Source organism: Eriocheir sinensis, chromosome 9 (genome assembly GCF_024679095.1).
Source record: "Eriocheir sinensis breed Jianghai 21 chromosome 9, ASM2467909v1, whole genome shotgun sequence".
Lineage (NCBI taxonomy): Eukaryota > Metazoa > Arthropoda > Malacostraca > Decapoda > Varunidae > Eriocheir > Eriocheir sinensis.
In genome coordinates this window covers 5,102,745-5,124,244 of record NC_066517.1, presented here as the reverse complement: position 1 = coordinate 5,124,244, position 21,500 = coordinate 5,102,745, and the positions used below count along the sequence as shown (strand labels likewise).

General features: G+C 42.5%; 2 protein-coding genes across 2 annotated transcripts; both read left to right on the top strand.

Moving 5' to 3' along the window:
* Window positions 1-14,450: 14,450 nt before the first annotated feature.
* LOC126996310 (uncharacterized) lies at window positions 14,451-16,204 on the top strand. The gene is made up of 2 exons (XM_050856684.1): window positions 14,451-14,601; window positions 15,717-16,204. Exons 1-2 carry the CDS (start codon window positions 14,593-14,595, stop codon window positions 16,026-16,028), a joined length of 321 nt encoding a protein of 106 aa, XP_050712641.1. The 5' UTR covers window positions 14,451-14,592; the 3' UTR covers window positions 16,029-16,204.
* Window positions 16,205-16,982: 778 nt separating this feature from the next.
* LOC126995867 (uncharacterized) lies at window positions 16,983-21,131 on the top strand. The gene is made up of 2 exons (XM_050855759.1): window positions 16,983-17,081; window positions 20,528-21,131. Exons 1-2 carry the CDS (start codon window positions 17,073-17,075, stop codon window positions 20,945-20,947), a joined length of 429 nt encoding a protein of 142 aa, XP_050711716.1. The 5' UTR covers window positions 16,983-17,072; the 3' UTR covers window positions 20,948-21,131.
* The last annotated feature ends 369 nt before the right edge of the window (window positions 21,132-21,500 follow it).

Here is a 21,500-nt window from a genome sequence, read left to right as displayed (position 1 = left end):
AGATACTCGTCTCGCGACGTAAAAGTGATCCAACCCCTGACTAACACACACACACACACACACACACACACACACAAGATACTCGTCTCGCGACGTAAAAGTGATCCACCCCTGACTAACACACACACACACACACACACACACACACACACAAGATACTCGTCTCGCGACGTAAAAGTGATCCACCCCTGACTAACACACACACACACACACACACACACACACACACACAAGATACTCGTCTCGCGACGTAAAAGTGATCCACCCCTGACTAACACACACACACACACACACACACACACACAAGATACTCGTCTCGCGACGTAAAAGTGATCCAACCCCTGACTAACACACACACACACACACACACACACACACACACACACACCATCTTCTTTCTCTCTATAGAGGTATGGATGTAAGCCACAGTCATTGGCGACCCGGTCGGGGCCAATGAATTGCAATCTTAGCGAGCCTGCGCTAACCTTGCAACTCCCTTACGGATGGAGGCTTGAAAAAAACAAACAAAGATACTAGTCCCGCAACGCAAAAGTGATCCAACCCCTGATGGTAGTGATGATGGTTGTGGTGATGGAGGCAGGAAAAATCAGCACAAAATAGACTTCTGCGTTGAAGATAAGTGTGTCAGAGAGAGAGAGAGAGAGAGAGAGAGAGAGAGAGAGAGAGAGAGAGAGAGAGAGAGAGAGAGAGAGAGGCCAGTCATAGGCTATTTGACCGTTTGAACCTAGCTCCCCTCTCTTCCATCTTTCATAGTATTTTTTTCTCATTTCGCTAAATTTCGCGTTCCTATTCGTCTTGATTTCCTAAAATAATCTCTCTCTCTCTCTCTCTCTCTCTCTCTATATATATATATATATATATATATATATATATATATATATATATATATATATATATATATATATATATATATATATATATATATATATATATATATATATATATATATATATATATATATATATATATATATATATATATATATATATATATATATATATATATATATATATATATTAACCAGGCAACAATGAGTGGTTAGCAAACCATGATAATACCCAAAATAATATCAGTGCCAGTGTCACTTGCTGCGAAATATTCATGTCATTCATATTCAGTTCCTTTCAATATAAGCAAATATACTCTTATCGGCAAAAAAAAAATTACTTTCTATAAATCACTGGCCTCGTATGGTTTATTTTGGGGGGGACCTGGATGCATTGAGAGAGAGAGAGAGAGAGAGAGAGAGAGAGAGAGAGAGAGAGAGAGAGAGAGAGAGAGAGAGAGAGAGAGAGAGAGAGAGAGAGAGAGAGAGAGAGAGAGAGAGAGAGATTATTTTGGGATATCAAGACGAATAGGAAAGCGAAATTTAGCGTAATAAAAAAAATACTATGAAAGATGGAAGAGAGGGGAGCTAGGTTCAAACGGTCAAGTAGTCTATCTCTCTCTCTCTCTCTCTGACACTTATCATCAACGCCACCATCACGACCACCATCATCACCACCATCATCATCATCACCACCATCATCATCACCACCATCATCATCACCACCATCATCATCACCACCACCATCATCACCACCACCATCATCACCACCATAATCATCACCACCATCACCATCATCACCATCATCATCACCACCATCATCATCACCACCATCATCATCACCACCATCATCACCACCATCATCATCATCACCATCATCATCACCATCATCATCACCACCATCATCATCATCACCATCATCACCATCATCACCATCATCACCATCATCACCACCATCATCATCACCACCACCATCATCACCACCACCATCATCACCACCATAATCATCACCACCATCACCATCATCACCATCATCATCACCACCATCATCACCACCATCATCACCACCATCATCATCATCATCACCATCATCACCATCATCACCACCATCACCATCATCATCATCACCACCATCACCATCACCACCATCATCATCACCACCATCATCATCACCACGATCATCACCACCATAATCATCACCACCATCACCATCACCACCATCATCATCACCACCATCATCATCACCACCATCATCATCACCACCATCATCACCATCATCATCACCATCATCATCACCACCATCATCATCATCACCACCATCACCATCATCATCATCACCACCATCACCATCACCACCATCATCATCACCACCATCATCATCACCACCATCATCACCACCATCATCACCACCACCATCAACACCAGCAACATCACCACCACCACCATCACCACCCACATCATCACAAACATCATCATAACCAACATCATCAACTCCATCATCACCACCACCATCATCACCACCATCATCATCACCACCATCATCACCACCATCATCACCATCATCACCACCATCATCATCACCACCATCACCATCACCACCATCATCATCACCATCACCATCATCACCATCACCACCATCATCATCACCACCATCACCATCACCACCATCATCATCACCACCATCATCATCACCACCATCATCATCACCACCATCATCACCATCATCATCACCACCATCATCATCACCACCATCACCATCATCACCACCATCATCATCACCACCATCATCACCATCATCACCACCATCATCATCACCACCATCACCATCACCACCATCATCACCACCATCATCATCACCACCATCATCATCACCACCATCACCATCACCACCATCATCATCACCACCATCATCAACACCAACATCATCACCAGCATCACCATCATCATCACCACCATCATCATCACCACCATCATCACCACCATCACCACCACCATCATCACCACCAGCATCACCACCACCACCACCATCATCACCATCACCATCATCACCACCATCATCACCACCATCATCACCATCATCATCATCACCAACATCATCACCACCATCACCATCATCACCACCATCATCACCACCATCACCATCACCACCATCATCATCACCACCATCATCACCACCATCACCACCATCATCATCACCACCATCACCATCACCACCATCATCACCACCATCATCATCATCACCACCATCATCACCACCATCATCACCACCATCATCATCACCACCATCATCATCACCACCATCATCATCACCACCATCATCACCATCATCATCACCACCATCATCACCACCACCATCATCACCACCATAATCATCACCACCATCACCATCATCACCATCATCATCACCATCATCATCACCACCATCATCATCACCACCATCATCACCATCATCATCACCACCATCATCATCACCACCATCATCACCACCACCATCATCACCACCACCATCATCACCACCATCATCATCACCACCATCATCATCACCACCATCATCACCACCATCATCACCATCATCCTCACCACCATCATCATCACCACCATCATCACCATCATCACCACCATCATCATCACCACCATCACCATCATCACCAAAAAGGAGGAAGAAGAGGATGAAGAAGAGGAAGAGGAAGAAGAGGAGGAAATAGAGGAAGAGGAGGGAGAGGAGGAAGAAGAAGAGGAAGGAGAGGAAGATGCAGAAGAGGAGGAAAAAGAGGAAGAAGAAAAGGAAGAGGAAGAAGAAGAGGTAGGGGAGGAAAAGGAGGAAGAAGCTAGAAGAGGAAGAAGAAGAGGACGAGAAGCTAGGAAGAGGTGGAAAAGTATAGAAGAAGAGGAGGAAGAAGAGGAAGAAGAGGAGGAAAAGAGGGAAGGGGACAATAAGGAGGAAGAAGAGGAAGACTAGGAAGAGTAGGAAGAAGAGGAAGAAAAGGAGGAAGAGGATGAAGAAGAGGAAGAGGAAGAAGAGGAGGAAATAGAGGAAGAGGTGGGAGAGGAGGAAGAAGAGAAAGAGGAAGAGGAGGAAGAAGAAGAGCAAAATCAAGAAAAAGGAAGAAGAAGATGAGAAGGAAGAAGAAAAGGAAGAGTGAGAGGAAGAATGAGGAAGAAGAGTAGGACGAGAAGCTAGGAAGAGGAGGAAAAGTAGGAAGCAGAGGAAGAGGAAAAGGAAAAAGAAGAAGAGGAAGAGGAGGGGGAAAAGAGGGAAGAGGGAAAAGGAGAAAGAGGAAGAGGAGGAAGAAGAGGAAAAGGAGGAAGAAGAGGAGGAAGGAAAGGAGGAAGAGCAGGAAGAAGAGTAAGAGGAAGAAGAGGAGGAAATAGAGGAAGAAGAGGAGGAGGAGGAAGAACAGGAAGAGGAGGAAGATGAAGAAGAAGAGGAAGAAGGAAGGGAAGAGGAAGAAGAGGAAGAGGCAGAAGAAAAGGAAGAGGAAGAAAAAGAGGCGAGAAGCTAGCGAGAAAAGGAAAAGGAGGAAGAGGAGGAAGAAGAGGAAGAGGAAGAATAAAAGGAGAAAGAAGAGGAAGAGGAGGAAGAAGAAGAGCAAAATCAAGAAAAAGGAAGAAGAAGATGAGAAGGAAGAAGAAAAGGAAGAGTGAGAGGAAGAATGAGGAAGAAGAGTAGGACGAGAAGCTAGGAAGAGGAGGAAAAGTAGGAAGCAGAGGAAGAGGAAAAGGAAAAAGAAGAAGAGGAAGAGGAGGGGGAAAAGAGGGAAGAGGGAAAAGGAGAAAGAAGAGGAAGAGGAGGAAGAAGAGGAAAAGGAGGAAGAAGAGGAGGAAGGAAAGGAGGAAGAGCAGGAAGAAGAGTAAGAGGAAGAAGAGGAGGAAATAGAGGAAGAAGAGGAGGAGGAGGAAGAACAGGAAGAGGAGGAAGATGAAGAAGAAGAGGAAGAAGGAAGGAAAGAGGAAGAAGAGGAAGAGGCAGAAGAAAAGGAAGAGGAAGAAAAAGAGGCGAGAAGCTAGCGAGAAAAGGAAAAGGAGGAAGAGGAGGAAGAAGAGGAAGAGGAAGAATAAAAGGAGAAAGAAGAGGAAGAGGAGGAAGAAGAAGAGCAAAATCAAGAAAAAGGAAGAAGAAGATGAGAAGGAAGAAGAAAAGGAAGAGTGAGAGGAAGAATGAGGAAGAAGAGTAGGACGAGAAGCTAGGAAGAGGAGGAAAAGTAGGAAGCAGAGGAAGAGGAAAAGGAATAAGAAGAAGAGGAAGAGGAGGGGGAAAAGAGGGAAGAGGGAAAAGGAGAAAGAAGAGGAAGAGGAGGAAGAAGAGGAAAAGGAGGAAGAAGAGGAGGAAGGAAAGGAGGAAGAGCAGGAAGAAGAGTAAGAGGAAGAAGAGGAGGAAATAGAGGAAGAAGAGGAGGAGGAGGAAGAACAGGAAGAGGAGGAAGATGAAGAAGAAGAGGAAGAAGGAAGGGAAGAGGAAGAAGAGGAAGAGGCAGAAGAAAAGGAAGAGGAAGAAAAGAGGCGAGAAGAAGCGAGAAAAGGAAAAGGAGGAAGAGGAGGAAGAAGAGGAAGAGGAAGAATAAAAGGAGAAAGAAGAGGAAGAGGAGGAAGAAGAAAAGGAGAAAGAAGAGGAGGAAGAAAAGAAGGAAGAAGAGGAAGAAGAAGAAGAAAAGAAGGAAGAATAGGAAGAGGAGGAAGAAGAAGAAAAGAAGGAAGAATAGGAGGAAGAGGGAGAAAAGGATTTTATTTCTTGAGAGTTTCTTTTCACTCATTATTCACTATTGCTTTACACCATTGATTAGGTTCCAGTACTTAGTGTTCACGAGCGTTATTGTTGTTCAGAAAAATCATTACGATGCTGGCTATACGAGCGCGAAAAATCTCAAGGGGTCGGAACGTATAGGGTTAAGACGCTGTACATTTCAAGGTCGTCATCGAGTGATTGCCCGGGAGGTCTGTAGGTGACAGATATATTTAAGTTGACTTTTGCAATGTTTACTCGCACGCACAAATGTTCAACGTTACTGTTTCCCGGTGTTTTGTCAGTGGGTTGCAAATAGGAGGAGATATTTTGGGCTAGGTGCTAGAAGTCTCTGGAAGAATTAGAAAAAGCAAGGTTTTGACATTTACTATGAATGAAAGAGCTATTGATAGGTCGAAGAATAGAGTTGGCACGATTCTGGGCAGAAATATAAAGATATAAAGAGTGCGAAGGCTCTGGTACCTTTTATGAGCTGCCTCTTTATCTTTGATAGCACGAGAACAAGCGTGATTAAACCAAGGCTTTTTAGCATGAGGAGTAGAGAACGTACGTGGAATGTATGCCTCCATTCCAGAGACAATGACCTGTGTGATGCGAAGAAAGAGATACAAACATAAGGTTGTGATTGGAGGAGTCCATCAGAGAGAACAGTTTGACAGAGTAAGCAGAAGGGTTAGAGGTAAGGAAGAGGTCTAGTATGTTGGGCCTGTCTCCAAAACGGTCGGGGATACGTGTATGGAGCTGAACCAACTGCTCTAGATCATTGAGGAAAGCAAAGTTGTAGGCTTGTTCACCAAGCTGGTCAGTGAAAGAGGATGAAAGCTAAAGCTGGTGATGAACATTGAAATCTCCTAGGATGGAGATTTCAGTGAAGGGAGAGTGGGTGAAGATGTGCTCCACTTTAGAGTTTAAGTAGTCAAAGAATTTTACATAGCTGGTAGAGTTAGGTGAGAGATAAACAGCACAGACGTATTTACTAAAGGTCTCAGGGGTCGTGTTCCCCTGTTTTTCGCATATAAAACCTTAACAAAGCGTCGGACAAGGATGTTATTTTGGCAGTGGATATTTGAGACCCCGACCTAATGGGCAAAAATATGATTTGGTATCACATGTGGATAATGAGGCACTTATAAGAATAAATTAAGGGTAAACTTGGCTACAAATTAAAGGCACTGTGAGCGAGGCTACCCCCGCCAACGACAAAGGTGTTGTTGGGTAGTTGGGTGGGGATGATTGTGTGAAGAAGGAAAGGTTGGGTTTGGGGGAGGTTGGTGAACCAACAAGGGATGAAACTAGAAACTACTGCTCGCTTACATACATGTACTACCAATAGTCACATTTTCCATGTAAAGGATAAGTAATTTCCTTCGAGTAAAACTGTTTCTCCCCAACTGATAGTCCATATAAGGAACATCCATATTTACAGTAGATTAAATATTGCTACGGTGTGTGTGTGTGTGTGTGTGTGTGTGTGTGTGTGTGTGTGAAGCAGTAAGACATAATTGCTGGTTGGATGGATGATTACTCATACGTCAGAACTAACGTCACATCGACGTCACGAGAAGATGGGCGGGGCGGGGCTAGCCTCGCTCACGGTGCCTTTAACTTTCAGCCGAGTTTACCCTAAATTTACTCCTATAAGTGCTTCATTATCCACATGTGACACTAAATCGTATTTTTGCCCATTAGGTCGGGGTCTCAAACATCCACTGCCAAAACAACATCCTTGTCCGACGCTTTGTTAAACTTTTATTTGCGAAAAACAGGGGAACACGGCCCCTGAAACCATTAGTAGTAATAAAATGACAATGAAGTCTTAACCAGATGGTGAAAAATTAAAGAAAGTCAAGGTCGTCGGCACGAGAGCAAGTGATGTCGTTGCTCACGTACACACACTCAAAAAACTATCGTTACAATGGGGTCCGATGAATTTCACACTGAGCAACCCGGTAATCTCGATGGAGTTGGTAAGAGTGCGATCACTCCCACCACCTCAGCTCTGCTGGGGGGAGCAGGACAGGACCCCCGTAAGGGAGGGATAAAGAGGAAGGGAGACACTAAGATACCAGATATCACAATAATATTAACAAAGTGATTTGCGTGCCACTTGTTTAAGCTTTATATTCACAAATTATTAAACAATAATTAATGCTCATATGATATACGTAACAGACAAAAACAACCATCAACGCATGTCAGATATAGTTCAGTTCATAATGTGCCATCCTGGGAACTACTGCTTCCACTGAACGTGTCTTTTCTTTCATGAACAAGTTGTGGGCATCTGAAAAAAACACAACTTCAAATTGCAACGCTAAAAGCATTGCTGGTAAGAAAATTTAAACAGAGTTGCATGGACTTCTACAGGTTGTTTCAATCTACTTCTGGGCTACCCTTCTCTCTTGTTCTTCCTCATTGCCTAATAAAAAGTGGGAGCTTTGTGCGCTTTTTAAGTTGACGAATAAGGAATGTGGCGCGGGCGTTTTGAATGGCCGAAATTAGCCGTCTCTGGAGAAGAGTAATTTATTAAATAGCTTGCATGCAGGAGTTAATTTGTCTAACATGTTGGTATAATGACTCGCCGAGAATTATTAGAGAATTAATCTTATTGGGTGCATTCCATTATTGTTTCGAGACAAGCGAATACCGTGACTCGAGTAGTGCATGCTATACTAGTGAAGCCAATACCAACGTTATCATATCATTTGGGTGATAAGTCAAGTTTATAATACACTATAAATCTATCATAAGGGTTCGCTAAGTTTTACGTAACCTCAGACTCAGTGAAGCCGTATGTAGCGATCAGTCAGCGGGATTTACTCTGATATCCGAATCCTGAGTGACATCACCGCAAGGTGTTTATCATATTGTCTCCTAAATGGACGAAATTTTAACTCTTCACTTGTGTGTGAGGTGTTAAAGCATAATTTCATCACTCCAAACACTACAATATTATAGCTACATAGAACACAGATCAATTAACTTCGACTAAGACTCCACCTGTGTGTTTCATGAAGCGTTACTGTGCCAGATCAAATGAAAGTAAGGTTTGAGGTTAAGCGTCCTGCGACCTCCAGCCTGGAATCATGTAGTTCTTGTTGGGAGGGAATTTTATCAAAAGATGCAAGAGTTAACCAGCATCTTCACTCTTTCATCCATCACACTGGTAAATTCTGGACTAATCACCCTCCGTATGTATTTCCTCCTGCCTCCGAACTCCTTTAATTAGAGGACAGTATCGGGACACCTCACCTCTTGAAATTGACCTCTCTTTCGGCCACTCTTCTGTAAGCTTTTTTTTTTTTATATAAGGGAGTGTTTAGTGGGCTTTTCCTTCTCATTTTGTTTTTTATCTATATATATATATATATATATATATATATATATATATATATATATATATATATATATATATATATATATATATATACTTATATATACATATATAAATATATATATATATATATATATATATACATATTAGAGAGAGAGAGAGAGAGAGAGAGAGAGAGAGAGAGAGAGAGAGAGAGAGAGAGAGAGAGAGAGAGAGAGAGAGAGAGAGAGAGAGAGAGAGAGAGAGAGAGAGAGAGAGAGAGAGAGAGAATAGTGTAAAGAATGATAACTGATGATGCTAACACTCATAGAAAAGGAAAGAAAAGAGAAAAGCATCAGGAGGAGAAAGAGGAGAAGGACGAGGAAGAGTAGGGGGGAGGGGGAGGAGGAGGAGGACAGAAGTGACATCAGTGACTTTTCGCAGCCTCCCCCCCAAAACACACACACACACACACACACACACACACACACACCACTCAGACGGGGATTTTTCCGCTGACAAGGAGTGGTTACTGTTCCCTGTTCCGCAAGGATGACGGTGTATGTGGTGTGTGGCCCGACATGGCGGCGGTTCGAGCCAGCTCAAGCCGGATTCTTGAGCATGGGCGATGGGGTGTGTGGTGTGTGAGGTCCTGGCAGTAGGTACCCATAGATCGACGATAAAGAACACTTGCTCATGTTGGGAGGGTACCTGCTGGCGATTATGAGTCCAACACGTGATCAGGCCGTGGTGAATTACTCACACACACACACACACACACACACACACGCACACACGCACACGTCCCTTCCTCCCCAGATAAAATCTCAAGCCTGTCATAAAGTTAAACCTGCACGAGTAGCTATTGAGTGCTTTAAGGAAAAGAATGGCTAAGAAAGATTAAGCACATAAAAGGGACCAAAGAAAACGGAGAAGTAAGGTAAACAATTGTTAATAGCACAAAAACTGTGCTAGATCGGCGTCGCATGACCCTCCAACACACTCCCAACAATTTATATTATGCAACTAGGGGTCTAAAATGGAAAATGCTGAAAAGTAAAGATGGCGCCACTATAAACACTTGCCTGCGCCACAACGGGCTGGGGCCGACCATCAGGCCCTACTATGAAGGCCTACCAGCGCCACAGGCCAAGAGGTTAAAGAAAAGCTGACTTTGTTTATAATGCCATGTTGTAGGGTTCATCAGGGCTAACAAACGTTATTATACAATGTCATGTCTACAATGCATGGGTAAGCCAGGAAAACAACTTGAAGAGAACAACAAGAAGAAGATGGTCAATCTGTTGATCGTCGTCTGTGACGCCGATAAAAAAAATAGAAAGGTTTGAAAATAGGTAAAGGTGGGGAGAAGAGGGGATAAGAAGAGGAGGCAAATGGTGGATAAAAGAAAAAGGAAAATAAGAAAAGAATGGGATAAAAAGACCAAGAATGTGAAATAAAGTTAATGAGGAAATAGAGATGAAGTATATGAAGGGATGAAAGAAAAAAATGAGACAAGAGAGAGAACCGGAAGCAAAGAGACAGTTTATAATAAAATGAAATAATGTTAAGGAGAAGGATGGATAAGAAGAAGAAGCAATTAAAAGGAAGGGTAAGAGGCAGGGGAACAGAGACATAAAAGGAGAGAAGAGTAAGAAGAAAAACCCAGAGGATGAAGAGAAAAAATATGGCAAGAATAGAGGAGACATGAAAAAGAGGAGATGAAGGGCAGGATAAGAGAAGGACGTAGAACAGTAACATAAAATATAAAATGGAAACAGGTCCAGAGAAAGATGAATGACAGTAGGAGGAGGAGGAGGAAGGGGAAGAGGAGGAGGAGGAGGAGGAGGAGGAGGGGGAGGAGGGGGTGAGGTAAGTTTTGAGTGTACCATAAAAAAAATCCAATACGCAAGGGGACTGGCCTGAAGAATGTGTGTGTGTGTGTGTGTGTGTGTGTGTGTGTGTGTGTGTGTTAATGGTTTTATAACTACGTATCGCCTATCCAACTCTCTCTCTCTCTCTCTCTCTCTCTCTCTCTCTCTCTCTCTCTCTCTCTCTCTCTCTCTCTCTCATATTAATAGGTAGATAGATAGACAGACAGATACACACACACGTTTCTGGTCTATTTTTAATTTATTTTTCATGTTTTGAAGGAGTAGTATTTCTTTCTTTCTTTCTTTCTATCTTTCTTTCTTTACTTATATACGTATTTTTTTCTGTCTACGGTGCAACGTAAAATAAATAGCCATCTGAGTATCTTTTATCAGAGTCATTTAGCTACAAAGTTATTTATTTATTATTTATTTACTTATTTTTAGCTCTAGATTAACGGACCCTCCTTGTCTAAGCCTTGCCCTGAACACTAACACCCTCAGCTGTTTGTTTACTCAGTGTGGGATAAGAATCCATCCTGTTTTTAAAGTTTCTTAGCTCCATAGTCTTAAACGTATCGGGCTCCCATAACGACTATTTTTAAAGGCCACAGAGAAGATTAACCGGGTTTTTATCGGTGTTTTTCTTCAGTTCAGGGAGCGGAGGTCACGTAAAACTGCCACTAGAATCACTAAACCGTCCATGAAGACCAAGAACTTCTATACGGGACGCTTTTCAAACAGGCGACTTGAGGCGACGATACGTAAAAAATGGGAGAAGATGATGAAGCAGAAGGAGAAGTGGAGGAAGAAGAAGAAGAAGAAGAAGAAGAAAAAAAAAAGAAGAAGAAGAAGAAGAAGAAGAGGTATGAAAAGAAATTGAAGAGGAAAAAGAAAACGAAGAAGAAAAAGAAGAAGAAGAAGAAGAGGTATGAGAAGAAGTTGAAGAGGAAGAAGAAAACGAAGAAGAAAAAGAAGAAGAAGAAGAAGAAGAAGAAGAAGAAGAAAAGAGTAGGAGAAGAAAAAAAGTAGAAAAAAGAAGAAAATGGCATTGATATATTTTTTTTATCATAGCTTAACCTAACCTATTTTTTTACTACTTAATTAACTACTCTGCCTTTCGTTTCAATGTTACGTTATTTTCACTTTGACATTTTACATACATGACTTTGATATACTCCATTTTCTTTTTAGTGGCAAACGAACGTAGATATATTTTTATTTTTTATTTTTTGCCCTCTGTTTACGTACAAAGAAACTCCTATACCTTTTTCTTTACCCTCAAATTTAAGGTGTGGTATAATTATTATGCACCTGAACAATAAGCTAACGTGTACTTGGCCGCTGATTTATAGTTTATCCACAAAGAGGTGCAGACGTATTTTTCTGCATACATATTATACATAAATACATAAATATTGTCTGTCTGTTCGTCTAAGTGTCTCTCTCTCTCTCTCTCTCTCTCTCTCTCTCTCTCTCTCTCTCTCTCTCTCTCTCTCTCTCTCTCTCTCTCTCTCTCTCTCTCTCTCGGCAGAAGAAGATGAAGGAGAAAAAAGTAAAACCTAAAAGAAGAGAAGAAGGAAAGAAGAAGAAAAAGAAGAAGAAAAAAAAGAAAGAAGAAGAAGAAGAAGAAGAAGAAAAAAAGAACAAAAAGAATTATTAGTTTGAAATATGCAAGATCAAGATAATATGAATTATTCTCTTCCTAAATCTTGAACTTTAACTCTATTGTATTGATCTTGAACTGGTTTTGATCTTCACATGCTTTCTTCTTCTTCATCTTCTTCTTTTATTTTTTTCCCTTCCTTTTTCTTTTGCCTTCTCTTCATCTTTTTCCTTTTCTTTTTTCTTGCTCCTGTTCTTGTTTTTCTTTTTTCTTTTTTCTTCTTTTACCTTTTCTTCTGGTTTTCTTCTTCTTTATCTTTTTCTCCTTCTTCTTCTTCATTTCCTTCTTCTTTTACTTTTACTTTTTTGTCTTTTTCTGTTCCCTTTTCTTTTTCCTTTTCCTGCACTTTTTTCTTCTTCCTCTTCTACTTTTACTTTTTTTTTTCCAGTAGCCTCCGTGGTCTAGTGGTCAGCGTGCCTGGCTTACTACTCCGCGGGCCCAGGTTCGAATCCCGGCCCTGGCAGTCGGCGTGCAACTCACCCTGCTGTTCATCCTCCCTTTCGGGCTGGTCGATTAATGGGTACCTGGGAAAACCTGGGGAAGGCAAACTGTGGTAACCTGGATGTCACGCTGGCCCTGTGTCCCGGGGTGATGGGCTCCCTCCCACCACAGACTCAAGGGCCAATGTGACGGGGATGAGCACTGAGGACACCCGTAGCTATAAAGTATGCCCCCAACATTACGTTTTACTACCTTTTCTTTTCTTTCTCTCTTCCTTTTTTCTTTTCTTCTTTTTTCCCTTTTTTTCTTTCTATCTTTTTTTTCTTCTTCTTCTTCTTTTACTTTTACTTTCTCTTTGTCATCTTCTCTCTATTTTTCTTTTTCCTTTTCTTCATCTTCTTCCTTTTTTTTCTTTTCTTTTTCTTATTCTTGTTCTTTATGTTCTTGTTCTTGTTCTTCTTTCTTTATTTTTTCTTCTTCTTTTTCTCCGTTCTTCACAATTATTCTCAGTTCATATTTTTCTCTTCTTTTGTCATCGCACAATCTTTACTATTCTCTTCTCATTATTAAATTGTATACATATTTTTTTCTCAGCTTCGACCTTTTCTTTACTTTCTCTGTCTTTCTCATACTCCTCTTTCTCCTTCGTGTACACCCATTTTCTCTCTCTCTCTCTCTCTCTCTCTCTCTCTCTCTCTCTCTCTCTCTCTCTCTCTCTCTCTCTCTCTCTCTCTCTCTCTCTCTCTCTCTCTCTCTCTCTCTCTCTCTCTCTCTCTCTCTCTCTCTCTCTCTCTCTCTCTCTCTCTCTCTCTCTCTCTCTCTCTCTCTCTCTCTCTCGTGGTCAAGGTGAGTAGGGTCACTTAACTATGCGGAAAGAGGAAGAGGAGGAGGAGGAGGAGGAGGAGGAGGTGAGCTACTGAGGAGGCACACAATGAGAATGATTATGCATACCGAAGAAGAAGAAGCAGAAGAAGAAGAAGAAAAAAAAGAGGAAGAAGAAAAAAAAGAGGAAGAAGAAGAGGAAGAAGAAGAAGAAGAGGAAAAAGAAGAAGAAAAGAGAAGAAAAAGAAGAAAAGATGAAAAAGAACAAAAGAGGAATAAGAAAAGGAAGAAGAACAAGAAGGTTAAGATGAAGAGGGAGAAGAAACGAAGAAAAAGAATCATTATCAGTTCAAAATGTGCAAGATCAGGAAAAAGGAGGAAAAAGATACCAGTAGAAAGGAAAAGACAGACTGGCAAAAGCGTTCGAGACGGAGAAGGAGGAAGAAGAGAAGGAAGAAGAGGAGGAGAAGGAGGAGGAGAAGAAGTACCGCCAAAGGAACAAGAATAGACTACCAGCCACAACTTGGAGGAGGAGGAAGAGGAGGAGGAGGAGGCGGCATAAGAACAAAAAGAGACCAACACCCACAACCTTTATCTTCCTATCTCTTCCATCGTTCCCGTCCCTCCCGACACACCCAACCCGGACAAAAAATTTCATGGACGGGTTTTCCCACCTTCTGCCCTCCCCATTCTTTTCCCCGATCCTTCTAGCAATCCGTAACGCCCTAAGGCTCTTCCCCTACCCTGTCCAGTTACTTATATAAAGACGCCGAACCTGTGTATGGGCCAGAAACCCTTGGGACACCTCCAGGACTAGACAGAAGGAAGAGAACGGCGTACTTCAAGGAGAATATTTAGCACCTCGTTTGTTTGAGTTCCTTTCCCGCCACCATGCAGAGGGTTAGTAACTTTATTTTTTCTCTTTGTTTACTTGTCACATTACCTCAGTGTTTGAATGTAAAGGGTTCATGAGAAGAATAGATAAGGAGATGAAGCATATGAAGGGATGAAAGAAGAATTAAGAGACAAGAGAGAAAATCAAATGCAAGGAGATCGACTCTAAGAATATAAGAAGAGGCTGTTTATGTGGTTTGGTGGTTATGCTTGGAAGGTGGAAGATTAAGGTCAATGTCTTCCGGGAATTAGTTTCTTTTGCCCTCAAGAATTGTGACATGAAAGGCAAAGGGATGTTAATGTCTCCCCCAAAAGATCCTTGCTCTTGTTGTGGTAATTTGATCGTAGGAGGAGAGAAACGAAGGTCAGTAGAATAAAGAGGAAGAAGAGAAAACAAAGGCGAGGCAATAGAGAGCGAAACAGCAGGAAATAGTGTGAAAATAAACAGGCAAACAAGTTAAAAAAAAGGTGATTTGGTCGTAATAGGAGAGAAACGAAGATCAGTAGAATAAAGAGGAAAAGGAGAAAACAAAGACGAGACAATAGAAAAAGAAACTGTAGGAAATGATATGAAAGTAAACAGGCAAAGATATATGTGTTAAAAAGAATCCTTGAGAAGGGAAACGAAGATCAGTAGAATAAGGAGGAAGAAGATAAAACGAAGACGAGACAATAGAAGGAGAAAAGTGGGAAGTGATTTGGTGATATGGTCGCAGAAGGGAAACGAAGATCAGTAGAATAAGATGCAAAATAAGAAAACGACGATGAAAAAGAAGAAAACTACGGCAAAGAAAAGAAGACTACGACGAAGAAAAAGAAGAAGACAACGACGAAGAAAAAGAAGAACAAGAGCAAGAGTGACATGCAGCACACACCAAACCTATAGGGGGTCATACTCTTACCCTTAACCAGATCGGCGTCCAGGCACACATATTTGACAAGACTTTCCTGGGAGCTTTGGGCATTTCCAGGGGCAGTTTTATGACTCTGGTGGTAGTTTAACATCTCCTCTGTAACATGAACGTAAAAGAACACTCATCAGAACCCGTAGTAGATATTATGAAAGGCGGAAGCGTCTGAAAATAACGATCGTAACCTAATCTCCCTCTCCTCTCTTACAGACTCTGATCGTGGGACTGTGCCTGGTAGTCACTCTCGCCGCGGCCCTTCCATACCCCGACCCCGCCGCGTTTCCCGTCCCTGTGGCTGTCGCAATCCCTGACCCCGTGGCTGACCCTCTTGCTGACCCTAGGCCCAGAGGGTTCTTTGGTCATGGGTTTGGAGGACACGGGTTTGGAGGACATGGGTTTGGTGGACATGGGTTTGGTGACGGCGGTTTCGGACATGGGTTTGGTCACGGTGGCTTCGGGCATGGGTTTGGAGGACACGGATTCGGACATGGCGGCTACGGACACCACCATCACCACCACTAGGATACATGAAGATACATAAAGAGACTGCAAAAAGACACTGAAGGTTTGGTGTTGAGCGTTCTGAAGACGGCGATAGATTAGTGTTATTTATTACAGTCTGACGCTATACGTGTGAAATGTTTTTTTTTTATATACATTTTTTATATTCAGAAAGTTTTAATAAAGAAATGAAAAGTTGTTGTGTTTGTCTGTTGGTGTGTGCCTCGCCTGCCATGCACAGGTAAGGGTGATCAAGATTCTGAAAGATGCCAGCTCGCACTTTGTTTCACTTGTTTGTTTGTTTGTGGATGTATTGTAAGTTAGACGTTTACTACTACTACTACTACTACTACTACTACTACTACTACTGCTGCTACTACTACTACTACTACTACTACTACTACTACTACTACTACTACTACTACTACTACTACTACTACTACTACTACTACTACTACTACTACTACTACTACTACTACTACTAGTACTACAACTAATACAAAGCTAGTACTAATAACTACTACTACTACTACTACTACTACTACTACTACTACTGCTGCTACTACTACTACTACAACTAATACTAATGGTAATACTAATAACACTCGTAATACTACTACAGTTCATGCAAGTGGAAGGATATAAACATCATTCAAGAAAACACACAAAAAAGAGGAAGAAAAAGGAAAAGGAGAAGAGCAAAAGAGGAGGAGCAAGACGAGTAACTAGGAAGAAAGTAGACGAATATGAATTAAAAGAAGAAGAGATAACAAAACAAAACAAAAACACCACACACACACACACACACACACACACACACACACACACGTGGCGTCGTAAATACAGAAGGTTACCAATCCGGAACCCTCCCCCCCAAGACAGGATTTTCTCTTCCGCTCTTTTGTGCTTCTTATTTTTTTCATTTCGTCATCCAGCCCAGCTTATCCCACTCGTTACTCTTCCTGCTTCTATCTCCCCGCTTCCCGTCTCACCTCCCCCCTCTTATGCTTCTCTATTTAGGCTTGGCAGGACAGCAGGACCGAACAGACCGAAGAAGTTGACGCGATGAACAAGGTATGTGTGCGCCAGTGTGCCCAGAGCGATCTCCTGCTGTAGTGAAATCAGGTTTACGAGATCGGTTTTTTGCGCTGGCTCCCGCGGGTCCTTTCCTCCCAACACTTATCTTTCCCTCTCAAATGTTAGCTGTGCGTTACATATGAGAGGGAGAGACAGGTGTTGGGGCTTTGTGGCAGAGCGTGGGGGGAGGAGGGGGGGAAGGACCCACGGTAACCAACGCCAAACGATCTCGCAAATCTGTTTTTCTTCTATCTATTTTTACTTGCTATCTATCTACCGTATGTTCTCCTTTTCCTTTCTCCCGTGTTTCTTCTTTCTTCCGTCATTTCGTATCTTCTTTTATCCTGTATTTTTCTTCTTTCTTTCTATCTATACCGTACGTCCTTTTCTTTCCTCCCGTGCTTAGCTTTCCCTCTCTCATTTCGTATATTCTTCTATCTCGTTCGATTTTTTTCGTCCTCTAGCTTTTTCACTATTTATTTTCTTAGCTTTCCCATTTTCATTAATTTTCATATAGCAAATTTCTCCTTGCTATCCTCCTTCTTTTCCTTCTTTCCGTATTTTTTTTCTCCCTTCTGTCATTTCGTATCTTCTTCTATCTCGTTCTTTTTTTCTCCTTCTAGCTTTCCACCGTTTATTTTCTTAGCTTTCCCATGCACCTTCATTTTATGTAGCAAAGTTCTCCTTACTATCCTCTTTCTTTCTCCTTCTTCTGTCATTTCATATTTCCTTTTATCTCGTAGCTTTTCTTCTTCCTTTCTTCCGTTTATTTTCTTAGTTTTTCCGCCTGCCTTCTATTCCTTCCGATGTTTTCCGTCTCTTCCGGCTCCATTTCTTATCTAGCTTTTTTCTTTCCTTTCTTTTCCTCTCCCTCCCCTCGTATTTGATTTTTTTCTTCTTTCTTTCTTTTCTTCTTCTTTTCTAAGTATCCTCCTCTGTCTCCTCGTCTTTTTCCTCCTCCTGGTCCTCCCCTTTGCACCTTTTTTCCTTCTTTTCTTTCTTGTTCTTTTTTTCTCTTCCTCTTCCTCTTTCTCCTATTCATGTAAATTCCAGTTTCATCTCATCTTTTTTTCTTACATTATTTTCCCATACTTTTCCTTCTTTATCCCTTTCTCTCCTCCCTCCCCGTATTTTCCTCCTCCCAATTCTTCATTTCTTACTTATTTCTTCCTCCAAGCTTCTCCTTCTCTCTTCTTGTTCACACTTCCGTCTTCTTCCTTCCCTCCGTTATTTTATCTTTACGTTTTCACGTTCTTTCCACCTCTTCCCATTCTTTACTTCATCATTCTTTTCTCTCTGGTGTTATGCTCTTTATCTCCTCCTCATTCTTCTGCTTTCCATCGTAACAGCAATCTGCATATTCTTTCGTCGTGCAAGAATTCGTGCGAGTCATCAATATTTTATTTTTTCTCAAACATTCCTCTCTCTCTCTCTCTCTCTCTCCTCTCTCTCTCTCTCTCTCTCTCTCTCTCTCTCTCTCTCTCTCTCTCTCTCTCTCTCTCTCTCTCTCTCTCTCTCTCTCTCTCTCTCTCTCTCTCTCTCTCTCTCTCTCTCTCTCTCTCTCTCTCTCTCTCTCTCTCTCTCTCTCTCTCTCTCTCTCTCTCTCTCTCTCTCTCTCTCTCTCTCTCTCTCTCTCTCTCTTTATTTTATGTGCCCAGAGGAACACCTAACAAATACCTGGTCATTTGTGGCCGGCGGATCCCCCCAACAACTCTTAACTGCCAGGTATGAGTATGCGTGACTGCAAGGTAGAGAAGTTCATTAGGAAGCCAACGTTGTGTGGAAGTGGCCAGAGGTGGGGACACAGGGCGTGGCAACGTGATGAAAGTGAGATGTAGCTTTTGGTCGGGCAATCAAGACACCGTGGTTTACAAGGAGCGACTAGTGAAGTGGAAGCAGATTCCGTAGTAGAGCCCCAACTGTCTTCAAGGACACAACGCCTGGAACAGCAGACGCCAGGTGAGACCTGACACCCCTCCTTCAGAGCCGAGATAACACCCTGGGCTGCCACTCCACACAGACCCTACCGCCACAGCTGGCCGACAACCTACCGGCACCTCGCCCTTATCTCATCCCCTCCGTGCCAACCTGTCACATCCCCGCTTAGCCCCTCTGTTGCCAGCCAATTTGAAAAGGCGTCACGGCAAGAAGTGCGGCAACTACAAACGTTGCAAGCCACTCTACAGAGAGAACACGGGTTTTGCAAGCAACTTCAGAATGTGTTAAAGGAGATGACTGGAATGAAGTCAGTACTGTCGCATCTCACCACAAGCATCATTGGTGGCGTCCTGCAGAAGAAAGGGGGTACACTGTGGTGTGGAGGCTGCCACGGACACAGGCATGCCCCGGGCCCTGCCGGCTTACAGCCTCGAATCCGCAACCACTCCACGGAGCGCAAACATTTCATGACCCAGGCGACAGAGGACCGAGATCAGGTGCCGGCGGTCAGCAATCAAACGGGCCATCAGACATCTCATCGGACCCGAGCCCCCCCCCCCCCCCCACCACCACCAAAAAAAAAAAGATTTCCAGGCTTCCTGCCTCGGGGGACAGGCAACACACCACCATACAGCTGACCCCTTTGTCTGCTGGGAGGGACCATATATATATATCTATATATATATATATATATATATATATATATATATATATACATATATATATATATATATATATATATATATATATATATATATATATATATATATATTTTTTTTTTAATTTTTTACGTTGTTGCCTATTGCGCCGGTAGGCATCTTCCCGGTGGGGCCTGATGGTCGGCCCAAGGCTTCTTCCAGGTGGGGCCTGATGGTCGGCCCAGCCCGTTCTGGCGCAGGCGAGTGTTTATAGTGGCGCCATTTTGCATTGGCTCATGCTGCCCCCCGGAACTCGTTCTTGATTCGCTTGGACGGCTTCCTCTAGAGTCCGGGTTGATGGGTGGTCTTCAGGACAGCATGTGGGTAGTTTTAAGCCACTCGGCGGTGACTGAAAAATCCGAGTGGTAGCGTGAGGATTCGAACCCGCGTCGTCCATCACGCGGCGAATGTGGGTCCAGTACGCTATCACTTCGGCCACCGCCTACCCAGTATATATATATATATATATATATATATATATATATATATATATATATATATATATCTATATATATATATATATATATATATATATATATATATATATCTTTTTTCAGTAGCCGTGTGGGCTGTACTGTGCCAAGACGGCCCGTGTAGGCTGTTTTTTTCACTACTGTATGTACTGTTCGTGAGTAAAAATTTAAATAAATCCTCTCTCTCTCTCTCTCTCTCTCTCTCTCTCTCTCTCTCTCTCTCTCTCTCTCTCTCTCAGCTCATTTAATTTGGGCCATAACAGATATTTGTATGCAATTCTCGCTGCTATTCGTATCTGTTCTCCTAATAACATTCCCTGTTTTTCTCCCCCAGTTCACGCTCGCCATCGCCCTTGCCGCCCTCCTGGCGGTAAGCGCGGCGCTGCCCCAGCCCGACCCCGAGGCCCTGGCTCTGGCTGGCCCCGCCGCGGACCCCGCCCCGCAAAGGGGATTTGGCAGGGGGCGGGGGAGAGGACGAGGTGGCCGCGGAAGAGGAAGAGGAGGATTTGGCCGCGGAAGAGGAAGAGGAGGATTTGGCCGCGGCGGAGGACGATTTGACGGCCACAACGATTTTGGCCACAATGATTTTGGTCATGACAGTTTTAGCCACCACAACAGCCACCACGACATCCACCACGATTTTGGCCATGGTATCTTCGGCCACCACGACAGCCACCACGGCGGGCATAGCTTCGGGGGTCATGGATTCAACGATTTCGGCGGCCACGGGTTCGGTCACGGCGGTATCCATTAGTGACCTGTGACCTGCTGCTGTTGACCTTGCTTGCAAATAATGTTATGTAAATAGAATAATTTAAAAAGTCCATATCTGTTTGATATCGCAGGGCTTTCACCCAAGAACGATTTTCGATGAGGATAGGCTTCCTGACGGCATTTATTTTTTCTCGTTTACAAATAAATAAAAGTGATAATGATCAGTTGCATTTTTATCAACAACAGCGTGTTTTATTGTATTGAAGTGTAATTTTCATAAGTCCCAGAGAAACACAGGTAATATACGATAATTAAAAGAATAATTCAAGCTTTTTGGCCACAAAGATGTAGTCATTGGTGATACCTGGTAACGATGAATATACCCCATTCTAAGTTTTTTTTTTGTATTTATTTCAATTCTAATTTTGTTTTCTGTATCTCTTTCAATTCTAGGTTTTCTTTTTTTGTATTTCTTTCAATTCTAAGTTTATTTTCTGTATCTTTCAATTCTAAGTTTGTTTTCTGTATCTCTTGCAATATTAAGTTTGTTTTCTGTATCTCTTTCAATTCTAATTTTGTTTTCTGTATCTCTT